Source organism: Sinocyclocheilus grahami, unplaced genomic scaffold, assembly GCF_001515645.1.
Source record: "Sinocyclocheilus grahami isolate Dianchi unplaced genomic scaffold, SAMN03320097.WGS_v1.1 scaffold829.1, whole genome shotgun sequence".
NCBI classification, from domain to species: domain Eukaryota; kingdom Metazoa; phylum Chordata; class Actinopteri; order Cypriniformes; family Cyprinidae; genus Sinocyclocheilus; species Sinocyclocheilus grahami.
The window spans coordinates 239,916-254,815 of NW_015506008.1; the positions used below are offsets into that span (position 1 = coordinate 239,916).

Consider the following 14,900-nt stretch of genomic DNA (forward strand, 5'->3'; position numbering starts at 1 on the left):
TAATATAAAAGTGAATAACAAAAATCACATCCATACAACATGTATCATCATACTACTTGTTATCGTGACACTTCTGCTGGTATTATACAGTTGTAATTGTGATTTAAAGGGATAGTTTACAATTTCGGGGGAAATTTTCTGTTAAGATATTGAGAACTTATATGAAGCAATGTAGGTAGATAAAAAGAGCATTGGATGAACGATCATAAAATGAAGTCCTGTAACTTAAATGCATTAGTGATGGAGGGCTTATTTTAAAGGGAAGGCTTGTAAGCGTTACCTAATGCTATTGAAATGACAAGACACTAATATGCATACGTTTATCTAGAAAAAAACTAAAGAAAACGACGTGAGAGGCATTTGATCTGGTCAGCAGCAGACAGAAGAATGTAAGTGCATGTCCATTTTATCATATCAGAAACCCTTTTGAAGCAGAACCCTGAATGTCAATGTCAAATTATTTTAATTTCAAGAAGTGGCTTGTCTCCTCTTGTTCATGGTTCTGATTACATTGACTTCATTTGAAGAGCATTTCATCCAGCTTTATAAATCAGATGCTGATATTTGTGTGTGTTTTCCAGGCATACACAGACTACAGTGACAGTGTGTCTAGGAGGATGGGCTTCATTCCTCTTCCTCTTGCACTACTGGTAACCTGCCTCCTTATTGCATAATAATCACAATGAATCTATCGCACAGTACAATGTAAAGGCAAGAACATAAATCCTTACATTGTTTGCAATCATTTGAAATTCATCATTTTGTTGCACTGCTCTTGTTAACACGCATTACTGTCATATTTAAAGTCTGTGTAAAGGCAATTCAGAGAATCGTTTCTAAACATATTATAAATATTAGAAATGTAATGCAGAAAACACATTACAAAGACTGTGAACTATGTAGTACTGATTATGAAGCTATGCCTTCGTCACGTAAGAAGAGGTGGGTTCATTTTGTGAAGAGCCACCTTGATGGAGAGCTGAGGATCCCCACCAACACCACCAATAGTTTTACAAACTTTCATCGGACACAACTGGGATTCACCGATAATCTGCTGTTATTGGTGAATGGGGCCGAATGCACGATCATTCAAATTTGCAATGCAATTTCAAGTTTTCCTTTCTCTTTGGAGTGTTACAAGCTGTTCGTTAAAGTTAAGTCTCGTCCACACCCTCCTAAAACGCCTCGTTTAAACATGCCCCCACATGTCACTGTGTGGGAAGATTTGCATAACGCCGCCAAAATGTTCACGCAAAGAAAGAAGGCGTAACTTTGATTCTCGCTGTAGTATTGTTGCTGCTGGCACCATGCCGTGGAGACGCTGTGTTTCGTTGTGAAAGGGAAACTACTTTGTTTGGTCTTCCAAAAGAGGACACAACTAGAAATCAGTGGTTAAGTTGTATTTACAACACTGTTCCAGAACACTTCAACCCAAATATTCAGATGTGTGCAGTGCATTTTACGGAGGACTGTTTCCTGAACCTGGTAGAGTAGCCTACCGTCTGTGCACAAAGGCTGTTTCTATAAAGTGGGGCAATTCCAACTTTGCAAGGACAGTCTGGCGCTTCTGACTCACAGCCTGTAAGTAAGTTTTCATATTTAAAGAATTTGCCACTGGCGATTCAAACGCGAGTTTTGAGCAGTGTAGAGTAGCGCTTGTTGTTTGTCATTTCTCCGATCACAAATGCAGACATGGTTTAATGTTACGCTGCGCGATACGCAACACGATAAAACCGTATTAAGTCATTATAATCCATAATTATGTCCCCACAAATGCCTCGTTTATAATGGGTTTTATTGGTTTTGTCTTGTCAATGTGTTTTGTTAAAATGAAGGAATTAAATATTTTCCATTTAAAGATGGAAAGTCTGTTTTTTCCCCCCTCAAGCGTTTATTGCACAGAGAGTAGCGTATCAGTTGAACGATCATACATTGATGCTGATGCTAAATAGTTAATTACCAACATTCCAAACGTCAGAATCTTGACCAAAGCAAAGCTGAATTTACAGCCTTTTGCTAATATCTTGGGTGTATATAAAAAAAAAAGGCCTGTTGACCCCAAATAAACAGTTTTTATAGGTCAATGAGTATCAGAGTCCAGTAATGTAAGATATGAGTCAACGTTTCAGAATAACCTATTTATCAGTTAACGGTCACATCTGTGAATGTCCATGATCAGTAATATATGCCCATGCATCATGTATAGTGCGTTATCATCATAGACAATAATTCTTTGTACATTTGATTTGCATAACAGACCACACTGTCTTAAAAAATGTACTTTGTAAACCACTAATGTCTCTTTGTAGTGCTGGATGTCAGAATTTAAGTTTTTGTTTTCTTTCTCTCAGTAATGACAACTTGTTTTGTTTTTCTGTTTATTGTTTATTTTTGACTGCTTTTGGAATTTGTATTTCTTGTATTACAAATGTGTGGCTATAATGGCTTTGCTTTGTAATATCATCATCATGGTGACCATGGTGGCATGGTCGTATTGTGTAAGGTGCTCAGTTTTTTTCAAAAACAAAAGGTCGTTTGATTTTAATTATCATTTAGGAAGATTATCACGTGAAAATATCAACTATGCCAAGGAATTGTTTACCCTCAGTTATCAAACTAATGCAAACTCACATTTTTCAAAACCTTTTCAGAAGCATTCACTTGACTTAAACTGCCAAAATGATATCAGCGAGCATTTCTCACCGTTTTTACATTCGAAGCACTGATGTTAGAAATACTTCTGCTTCTTTTTGAAAGAAAGAGAGCATTTTAAGCAAATGTTTGGTTCTGTTGTGCTTTTCAGTGTAACTGCCTGTGCTTTCCCGGAGGTTCAGTCACCTTTTGGCTCTTGAAATAAGGCTGAAGTTTGGCTGTGCTGGATATGGATCAGTACTGCTTGATTGAACCTTTCTAATTCATACTCGTATCCATTTGTTTGGAAAAACATTCAGATCCAGCCATCCCGTTCTTTCCACACTGCTGGACTTCACTGCTGTTTTCTCTCACTGGTCAATATCAGTTTGTTGTTTTCGGTGTGTTTTTGTACCCATATCGGCTTCAGCCTGTAGAAACTGAAGAGGAATGACGATGTCAAATCCCTTGTGTGGGATGTTTCAGAGACAGAATTGGGGAGAGGAATCAGGGCATTGTGTTAATTAAAGTTTTGTTGTTTTGTACCTTGTTGTTGTGGTTGTCGTTTGTTTAGGGTGGAGCCTTAATATGCATTTTCATGAAGAATTATAATCTTATTATTATTACTATATTAGTTTATATGACACCAAGTGTGTCAGGACACCCCTAAACATCACATGCACAGCTAAAACAAGTCCAGACCGAATTAATTAAATCCAACCACTCCGACCCCAGGCCAAAAATAGTCACCTAAAGATGATGTAACGCTAAACTGATCTGTGCTAAAACCATAGAGATCTAAACACTAAACCGATTGAGATTTTGACTTAGAATGTGTGTAAAATTAGATCTAGAATGAATGAATACCGCTATGAGACAAGTCTATTTAAAACCGGATTAGATATCTCAAATTCTGCTGAGCTGATGTACAGTGGAGTTCAAAAGTTACTCTCACGTTTTCGTTATATTTCTTGTAGTTTGCTCTCCATTTGCTTTAATAACAGTAGCTCTCACGCTTAAATGAACAAAACATACTCATTCTCACAAATTTGCTTATTCATTTTGCTCTGTGATCTAAAAACAGACATGCACAATGTAGCAGTTTCTTCCTGAATGGACCAGAACGCAGGGTCTTTAGACAGAGTCTTTACCTATTCAACTATAACTATTTTTAACCGGACACGCAACGGTTAGTGGCAAATTCAGTCAAGCCAATCACAGTTAAGATAGTTATAGTAATTTGCAGAAGAGCAGAGAGATGTGCAGTGAGAAGATATGATGACATATGTTTTGATTTTGCCATTTTTGTAATTTTGTAACAGGGCAATAATAATAATAATGGATATCCAATAACAGTTAGGCACAAAGGTGTGATTTACGTATACACATATATTTAAACAATCTGCACTACTAACATAAAAATGAATAATAGTAAGATTTAAGGAATAAATGCTAAATTGGCTTGCCATAAAGAAATGAATTGAAAATATGTGATATGATGTATATTATTATGCCTGGCTGGCTCATGATTTACCATCATCCATTTGCTGTCTGAACCTGCAGAAAGTATGGATATATTGGAATGGAAATGATTACTATTCACCGGATAAGACTGCACTGGTTTTGTTAGCGTACTGTTTGTAGTAACAGTACAGTTTTACTACTAATAGAGTTCATTAATCTACAGATTTCCAGGTGTAATTCAAAAAGAAGAAGGTGTTTGGTTTATTCAATGAGGTAATGAGGAGTGCATAGAGACTGGAATTATGTAGAACTGTTACATTGCAATGTATAAGTGAGACTGGATAATTCACCCAATTTATCACAAGCCACATTTTTATTGGGGCAGTTGGTCACATTTTATTGTAAATATCACAAATATTAATTTAAATGAATTATTTTTTGCTTTGCAATTCATTTAATTTTTTTGAAAAGTCTATAGGCTGTTTAATGGCAAGTTCCACTGTGACAACTTACCCTACACTTTAACCTTTTTTTTAATTATAATTTTTTTTTATTTGTCAAAGCTGTAAATGAAACTAACATTACTGGAATACATTTTTACAAGAAAATAGTTTTCCAGTCTTCAAATTTTCCCATTTAATTCAATATTACTTGCTGTTTCTTTGTCATTATTTGTGACATTTACTACCAATTTCTATATGAAAACTGTTTCAAAGTTAAGACTCTGCCACGCCCCCTAAAACGGCTCGTTCTAACACGCCCCCACATATCTACCTCACTATGTGGAAATATTTGCATAATGCACCCAAATGTGCACCTAATGATCTTAAAAAAAAAAATCATATGACCCCTTTAAGTCGCTGTGGTATATTTGTAGCAATAGTCAAAAATGCATTGTATGGGTCAAAATTATAGATTTTTCTTTTATGTTAAAAATCATTAGGACATTAAGTAAAGGTCATGTTCCATAAAGATATTTTGTAAATTTTCTACTGTAAATATATCAAAACTTAATTTTTGATTAGTAATATGCATTGCTAAGAACTTCATTTGGACAACTTTAAATATTTCGATTTTTTTGCACCCTCAGATTCCAGATTTTCAAATAGTTGTATCTCAGCCAAATATTGTCCTATTCTAACAAACCATACATCAATGGAAAGCTTATTCTTTGAGATGGTGTATAAATCTCAATTTCAAAAAATTGACCCTTAAAGATTTTGTGGTTTTGTGGTCCAGGGTCACATATATGGTATATGCCTACACAGAAATGAAATTTCAAAATAAACCTAGAGTTAAAAGTGTGACAACTAGTCCCAGTCTATTTAAGGTCAGGCTGTTGGCAGGTGGATTTCTGTGTGAGGTCAGCATGCTGAGCATAGAGGAGCGCTTGTGTGTGTGTGTGTGTGTGTGTGTGTTTAGAGTACAATAGGATTGCATGGTTAAGTCTCTGCTACCTACCAATTAGCCGATCTGCTGTATGAGTCACCTGCCCAATCAGGTAAGCTGATAATCTGAGTGCCATATGCTCCAAAGTTACACGCAATGCTCCTGACAAAACTTACAACCCAAAAACAACCATTTTGCAAAATGTCTGACTTTAAATCACAGATTGTAATGAAAAACAGCACATTATAAGAATTAGGATCCCATTTGTAACCATGTGTTTGTGGATTTAGAGACAGAAACACATCAAACACAAGCCACAAAGAGATATTATTCCCTCTGCAATCTCTTTAGTACCTCTAAATCATTCTTTGCAGATTTGTAACTCTTGAGTTTATAGAAAGGTACTCCTGATGTAGAGATGAGTCTGGATTAGTGGATTAAACAGCAGTAACATGCACATGATTCAAGTTAAAGGCCTCTATATTTGTCTGCAACTCTTTTTCCAGATTAGTCACAGGTTTGAACACAGTTGGAGTGTGTTGTCTGTGAAGGAATAGATGGATTTATAATACAGCTTAATATCACGACATTCATTCTGTCATTCAGCCTGGGCTTTAATCCGGGGACTCCCTTCGTCTCAGCCCAGATAAAGCTTAATATCACTGATCACTGGATTTAAAAAAAGAAACTGCACTGTAATCGAAGGACAGGAAGATCATCACTCAGATATGACCCACTTATGCTATTTTATCCATTTAGTCAATGTGTCTTTATTTGTACTGTACTGCTGTTGAAGAGAGTCGCCATTTTATTCATAAATGTATCTGCTTCAGCTGTTCCCATGTATTTGAGTGGCTTGTTGGATCTGTAAGAAAAGGAGGGACGGAAGCGAGAGTGTGTGAAAAGGGGATTGAGGATTAAATAGGAGACGAATGGGGTTTGGTAGAAGAAGGGAGAAAAAGGGGAAAGAAAGCATTAGAGAGGGAGAGCGACCGCTGAAATGGCCAACAGCAAGACCAGTGTAAGAGGATTAACCATATGCCATTATAACCAGTTATACCCTTTCCTCTTCACACAGGAATTCTCTTGTTCGCGTACACACTAATGCACAATTTGAGATATCTCACACACAAATATCTGCCTGCATAATTCTATAGTCAAGTAATAATATTAAGCACTCTCAGCCATCCCATGGATCCCCCTAAAATATAACTGTATATTTTGCTTGGATGGACAGAAATTCTGACAACAGAATATTATATTTTATCTACATATACTACTGTCCAAAAGTATGATTTTTTAATGTTTCATGTTCACCAAGGCTGCATTTATTTGATTAAAAATACAGTAAAACAATGAAATTGTAAAATATCATTACAGTTTAAAATAATGTATTTCCAAATGCAATTTATTTCTGTGATGCGCAGCTGTATTTTCAGCATCATTACTCCAGTCGTCAGTGTCACATGATCTTCAGAAATCAGTATAATATGCTGATTTGCTGCTCACGAAACATTTCTGATTATTATCAGTGTTGAAAACAGTTGTGCTGCTTCATATTTTTGTGTGGAAACCATGATACATTTATATATATATATTTATAAATATATATATTTTTGTTTTTTGGATAAATAGTTCAACAGTATTTATTTGACATAGAAATCTGTAACATTATAAATGTCTTTACTTCCACTTTTGATCAATTTAATGTATCTTTGCTGAATAAAAGTATTAATTTTCTTTCAAAAATCATACCAACCCCAAATATTTGAATGGTAGAATATATAGTACCTGTTACAGAGACTGCTGAGGCATTATTTGAAAGAGTTGGCTTTTGTGATAATGTTATATTGTTTTGACTGGGCAGGCATCTGTGATCTGTATAAAGCAGTGCTGCTATAGTTAGTGTTGTACAGCGCAGTCTTAGCCATGGTTTTATATTCTGGATCATGTTCTGTTGATCTCCCTGTAAGGTGTCATGCCAGAAAAAAACCCCTGCTAAACTTAGTACAACTGTGAAGAAGCTTATCCTTTTACGTAAAGGTGTTTTAGGGTTAAGTGTTTGTTTATGTTGGTGTGTAAGCATTACAATGCGCAGTTTACTTCTGCAGTACACAGATTTGCCACTAGGGGAGGAGACGTTTCATAGAGGACTGTAACGTTTATATTCACTCATAATATTGATAACATTCATGAACATAGGTTCTCTTTGTGTATGTTCGTGCATACACATGCACAAAAAGAGTATTGGAAACATGCATACTCACTAATGTTTAACAAACTCTCTCTACCTAACCATCAAACCATTATCCTTGTTGGGGCAATTTAATTAAATGGCATTTTTAGTAACAATATAAAAATGCATAACATTTTCTTGAAAGCTGAAAAAACCAGCATATGCTGGATAGGTATGTTTTGAAGCTGGGATGCTGGTTTGAGCTGGTCCTTTGCTGGTTTATGCTGGTCCTTTGCTGGTTTAAGCTGGTCATGTGCTGGTCTTAAGCTGAACCCAAAGGTTGTGGGCCAGCTCATGACCAGCTAAGGACCAGCATAAACCAACAAAGGACCAGCGTAAACCAGCTCAAACCAGCATCCCAGCTTCAAAACATACCTAACCAGCATATGCTGGTTTTTCAGCAGGGAGATTAGTTTCAGAGAGTTACATTTAATTATGTGTGAGTTTTCCACTGTTGCCATCAGTAACACACTCAGAGGTGAGGTATATAAAGGCTATGTTTAGCTCAGATGAGGTCAAACGTGATGGGTGAGACTGTGCCGTTGGGTATTAGGGTAAGAAGTACCTTGTAGCTTTTAAACCAGTTTTCAGTTCAGATGGAAAGGGGAAAAACATATAAATTATTCGTTCAGTCTCTACTAGCATCTTGTTAAGTGAAGGGCTTGTTTCAATAACAATCTCAATCAGTGAATTTATTTATTGGAGTAGACATCATTGATATTTATTGGTTACTTAATGCATATTTGTTGGTTTATGATAGCTATCATTTGTGTATAACCTAAAACATGAGCATAATCACATGTGTGTGTTGGGAGATTAGTTTCAGAGAGTTACATTTAATTATGTGTGAGTTTTCCACTGTTGCCATCAGTAACACACTCAGAGGTGAGGTATATAAAGACTATGTTTAGCTCAGATGAGGTCAAACGTGATGGGTGAGACTGTGCCGTTGGGTATTAGGGTAAGAAGTACCTTGTAGCTTTTAAACCAGTTTTCAGTTCAGATGGAAAGGGGAAAAACATATAAATTATTCAGTCTCTACTAGCATCTTGTTAAGTGAAGGGCTTGTTTCAATAACAATCTCAATCAGTGAATTTATTTATTGGAGTAGACATCATTGATATTTATTGGTTACTTAATGCATATTTGTTGGTTTATGATAGCTATCATTTGTGTATAACCTAAAACATGAGCATAATCACATGTGTGTGTTACACAGAAATGTAGGCTGAGCAGATGGTTTGTAACAGATGCTAGCATACTGTAGCAATAGCATTAGCACTGAAAACAAGACTCTGATGTCACCGTACTGTTAACATAGCAACTAACAGACGCAGATCTGATCTGTTGTTTTTTCATAACGATGTATGACCATCTGTAACTGCTGTTTGAATCTAAGATCACATGTATACTGCTGTAGCTTCTTTATCCAAACAATAATGACCACTAAACTAATATCAACAGATCAATTAAACAACAGAAAATGGATTGTTTTATCAGAGTTACAGTAAGTGAAGAAAGACAGACAGAGGATTTATTTGATTGATTTGATGAAGTGTTTATCATGGTATAATCATAACAATCACATCATATTTTTCATTTTTTTTCATTTTTCATATTTGGGGAAGTCGTGGCCTAATGGTTAGAGAGTCGGACTCATAACCCAAAGGTTGTGGGTTCGAGTCTCGTACCGGCAGGGATTGTAGGTGGGGGGAGTGAATGTACAGCGCTCTCTCCCACCTTCAATACCACGACTGAGGTGCCCTTGAGCAAGGCACCGAACCCCCAACTGCTCCCCGGGCGCCGCAGCATAAATGGCCGCCCCCTGCTCCGGGTGTGTGTTCACAGTGTGTGTGTGTGTGTGTTCACTGCTGTGTGTGCGCACTTTGGATGGGTAAATGCAGAGCACTAATTCCGAGTATGGGTCACCATACTTGGCCACATGTCACGTCACTTCACTTCACTTCATCATATTACTGTCACAGTTCAGGTTCATTTCAATAAATCTTTCTTTCTCACAACGTAATTTACACAGAGGCACTTTCTTGTCAATCCAGCCCCATGAATATGAATGAATGTTTGAAGGGTTCTCAAATTTCTAGTTTATGGTAACTAAAATATTTAGTTTTCTTGATCTTGTGAGCTAATCTGGTCAATTTTCTGTTACAGATCTCATTGTTAAAATGGTCCAGCAGAACATGGGAGGAATCAAAGGGGACGATTACAAGAAGGTGTGTGTTTGTTTTGTGCCACACTGTATATTATACAGGTGCATCTCAATAAATTAGAATGTCGTGGAAAAGTTCATTTATTTCAGTAATTCAACTCAAATTGTGTTACATGTGAGCCAAAATCATCACAAGTAAAAGAACCAAAGACTTAAACTACTTTAGTCTGTGTGCATAGAATTTATTTAATACACGAGTTTCACAATTTGAGTTGAATTACTGAAATAAATGAACTTTTCCACGACATTCTAATTTATTGAGATGCACCTGTATAATAAAATAAATAAATGTATATTGCATTTAATAGCTTGTATGGAATCACATGTTCCAAAGTCACTTTCTTTCTCTTTATCTTCGGCATGCACACTAATGATGTCTCTTCAACTCTACGACAACGCAGCCAGAGAATGTTGTATTATTACTACAGGTACTGTTTAAAAGTGAACTTACTCTTCATGCCCATTACTTGCACTGCCACTCTTGACATTTTAACTACAAAATGTTTATCGTTTTCACTCCAATTTTTTTATTTATTTATTTTTAATGCAACATTTGAAGTAATAGTTATCTGGGGAAGCTTATTTCTGCCATGGGATAAAAATTAAAAAAATGTAATTGCAAATTTTAATTTGTACAATTCTGAATTTTTTTCTCTATTCTCAGTTTATATCTCTGAGAGAAAAATAAAATCAGAATTGAGAGATATAAACTCAGAATTCTGACTTTTTTCTTGCAATTCCGAGTTTATATCTCACAATTTTCTTTTTCTTTTTTCTCTGAATTCTAAGTTGGTATCTCACAATTCGGTTTATTTTTTTTCCACCATGGAATAAAAAAAATAATACTACGACTTTAGTAACTGCGACTTTTTATCTCACAATTGCTAGTTTATATCTCACAATTCAAACTTTTCTTCTCAGAAGTTAAAATCTTGCAATTCTGACTTTTTTCTGGCTCAATTCTGACCAATCTCTTCTTAGAATTGTGAACTTATATCTCGCAATTGCTGGTTATAAACTCACAAATCTATATCTCACAATTCTGAGTTTTGCAGAATTAAGAGAGAGTTTTGAGAATTGAAAGAAAAAAAAAGCCAAAATTGTGAGATAAAAAGTCGCAAGTACCTTTTTTTGTTTTTTAAACCGTGGTGGAAACAAGCTTCCAAAATGATCAAAGTTATTGATATTTATAACTAAATATATGTGACCCTGGAGCACAAAAGCAGTGTTAAGTCGCTGGGGTATATTTGTAGCAATAGCCAAAAATACATTGTATGGGTCAAAATTATAGATTTTTCTTTTATGCCAAAAATCATTAGGACATTAAGTAAAGATCATGTTCCATGAAGATATTTTGTAAATTTCCTACTGTAAATATATCAAAACTTAATTTTTGATTAGTAATATGCATTGCTAAGGACTTCATTTGGACAACTTTAAAGATGATTTTCTCAATATTTAGATTTTTTTTTGCACTCTCAGATTCCAGATTTTCAAATAGTTGTATCTCGGACAAATATTGTCCTATCCTAACAAACCATACATCAATGGAAAGCTTATTTATTCAGCTTTCAGTGATGTATAAATCTCAATTTTGAAAAATTGACACTTAAGACTTTATATATCTGACCCATATATAAATTCCATGATAAAACATTTAGAGCAATTCAAGCTTTGTCATCTTCATTTGTGGCTTTTCTCAACAAATAATAATATATACGTTTAATCGTGATGAAATGCTCTCTCCTCTTCTCCAGGCTATCTACTATGAGTTGGGCTTCATAGTGCTGTCGGTTCTGGGGGTGATATTTGTGCTGTTCATGCCGGTCGTGGGCCTGTTTATCTGTGTGTGCCGCTGCTGTGAGAACTGTGGGGGTGAGATGCATCAGAGACAGAAGAAGAACGGCGACTGCTTAAGAGGTTTCTACATGGCCACACTCATGGCTACCTCTGTCTTCCTCGCGTGAGTGTTTGAGAACCTTTATAACAGTCTATATACGTTCCACATACTTGTAAAAGTGAGTCGTTATGCATGAAAGACTAATGATCATTTCAAATTTGTTCAAATGAGATTAAATTGGCAAATATTTGGTAAAAAAGTACTTGCTTAAATTCAGCAATTTTTGTGCATCTGATATGCTTTAATTAATTATTATGCATGTATAGAATACTGAGTATTCATACATCTTAATCATTTGACTTGGCGTTTTGCATACTTAGTAGCAGAAAAGTACACATATTTGAACACAGGGTTAATCATATGGCATTTACAGCTCAGATGATTGGTTCAAACGAGCAAAAATGGCAGATTTCAAATTACGATTTCGCATATGGGGTCCTGCGCTACACAATAGCATTGCTATGGAAAGAATGCTAACTGAAAGCCTTCTCCAGTTATTATAGACCTCCTTGGAAACTGTAGTGCAAGGTACTGTTCCCAGATTATATCACTCAATATTATATAATAAATATATTAAATATTATATACAAATATAACAATAATTTGAATAAATTATTTATTAAATTAAAATATTTACTAATATAATAAAAGTATTAATTAAATTACAAAATAGTTAAATACACTACTTTCAAATTTTGGGGTCGGAAAGTCAAAGAAATTATTTCTATTACTCAGCAAGGATGCATTAAATTGATAAAAACTGTTCCCATAGTATTCCACTCATTCACTCGGAAATTAAAATAAATAAAAGTGGAGTAACCAATTTTATATAAATAATATTATCATTAAAATATTTACAAATATAATAAAATTATATATTCAATTATATAGCAGTGTATATATACAAAATATTAATAATAAAATAGTTACAAATATATTATAATTATTTGGTAAATTATATAACATATATAATTATATAATATATCAATTTGATATAATTGGCCAGATTGGAAGTTCCAAAAGAGCCAATTGCCTGTTACACATTTTATGATATCCTCGGTTTTTTTTTTATTCCTGATTTGAAGTGTTATTTAAATGTTGTTTTAACATTTCTGATTCAAACTATATTATTCAAACCTGAGCAGTAAATGCCACAAGACTCCCTTCAAATATGTGTACTTTTTAGCTACAAAGTTTGCAAAAAGTCATATCTGAATGAGTAAGCTGTCTGATATCTCAGTATTTATGGTTCAATAGCTTGCATACTTGGCGTTCCCATAGAGTCATAGGGGCTAAGAAGGCTTCAGATTTTGGGGACCTGTTCAAATGTAATGCTGATTGGGAAATAGCTGTCAAAAAGCTTTTGAATGGTGAGAAAAGTGCTATTTGTGTCTAGATGTTTCTGCCAGAGGCTAACAAGGTCAAGCTAACTGTACCCTAAGCTTTAACCCTTGCATCACATTACTCAAACAGCATGACAACAGTACCACACTGTGGCTGTCTGATGTTACTGTATGTCAGTGACAGCAATATACAGCAGAGCAAGCATATCTACATTTTGAATATTTGTATTGAAATCACAAACTCCCTTCCTCAGAGTGTGTAGTGTTTCCATCAAATGTAATTGCTGCACTGGCTTTAATGGTGATAGATACGACCAGACTGTCTAATTTACTGTAATTCCAAAATCTACAATTTCACCAACATATCAGAGTGTAAGCATAACAATACCTGTAAGCATATTATTTCACACAGCTTACGCGTGCATGTTGCTTTGTTTACAGAGTGGGAGTGACGATCGCCTACGCAGCAAATCAGAACATCACAAATCAGATCAAGAGCACCAGACGCCTCGTCAGCACTAACATAAGAGACCTGAAATCTTTTGCGAACCACACACCAGTGGTAAGCCATAAACAGGTTCACATGGTGTGGTAAAATGTGTAAACAAAGCTTAAATTAAGTAACGCACTAACAAATTAGCAGATTCTGTGTGGGCCTAATCTAAAGCATGGAGACACGCACACAAACATATTCACACACTAAAGCTAAATCTGTTTGTCTTTGTTCTTTTATTTTATAGCAAATAGACTATCTCTCTGCACAGTACACAACAGCCAAGAACAAAGTATTATCAGACTTAGACAGTAAGTACTCTGTCTTTCTTCCTCTTTTATGTATCAGAGTGAACATTCACAAACGTTCAAAAGTTTGGGGTTGGTAAGTACTTGTGAATGTTTTTGAGTCTTAAATCCTCACCAATGGGGCGTGCGATATTGAAAAAATTTTTGAAATTTACTGGGATTTTTTCTATAAGGATAATTAATATTTTTCTGAGTGTGTTCTTGTGCTGGTACTTGCCTGTCATGGATAAATAAATATGACACTAACACCGCCAGTAGTCCCTGTCTTAATTAGTGATTCATTGAATCATTCATTCAAACGATTTGTTCAAAACGGCTGATTCATTTGGAGACGAAGCAAGTGAGTGTCTTTATGCATGGATCATTGAATCATTGTCTCAAATGATTCATTCATAAACATTCGACTTCTGATTCGACTTTGTCTGGAACTATTTTTGTTGGCAAAAATAAAAGGCAATATTGTGTCTAAAATCTCACCTGCTCAATATTAACTTCTTGTTTGATGAACTGTTGTATAAAATTAATATCTCATTTGCGATCACACTCACGCTCATGCGCTAATATTTAGAAAAATGGCACCGTGTGATATTACTTAACGATATAAATATAAAAACCAAAATCAGGGATATTTTGTGGGTGTGTAACTTGAATTATATGGTTATTCTAACTGATTCATCGTGCAGTGATTGCTTTTGGTCCTTCAAGGTGTTTTGGTGTTCAAGAAACATTTCTTATTATTATCAGTGTTGACAGTTGCATATTATTACTATCAATGTTGCTGCCTAATATTTCTGATCCATTTTTTCAGGATTCTTGATGAATAGAATGTTTAAAATAACTTATTTTGTACAATGTCAATGTCTTTGATCAGTTCAATAAATTCTTGCTGAATAAAATTATTAAACATTG

At 35.0% G+C, this 14,900-nt stretch overlaps 1 protein-coding gene across 1 annotated transcript in view; it reads left to right on the forward strand.

The window, feature by feature from the left end:
* Positions 1 to 8,651: 8,651 nt before the first annotated feature.
* The window catches only part of LOC107562599 (prominin-1-A-like), a 26,623-nt gene continuing 20,374 nt past the window's right edge, over positions 8,652 to 14,900 (forward strand). Inside the window, exons 1-6 of the mRNA XM_016247264.1 lie at positions 8,652 to 8,655; positions 9,890 to 9,951; positions 10,349 to 10,375; positions 11,705 to 11,910; positions 13,632 to 13,752; positions 13,931 to 14,056. Coding sequence (XP_016102750.1) covers positions 8,652 to 8,655; positions 9,890 to 9,951; positions 10,349 to 10,375; positions 11,705 to 11,910; positions 13,632 to 13,752; positions 13,931 to 14,056 — 546 coding nt within the window. The remainder of the gene's footprint in view (positions 8,656 to 9,889; positions 9,952 to 10,348; positions 10,376 to 11,704; positions 11,911 to 13,631; positions 13,753 to 13,930; positions 14,057 to 14,900) is intronic.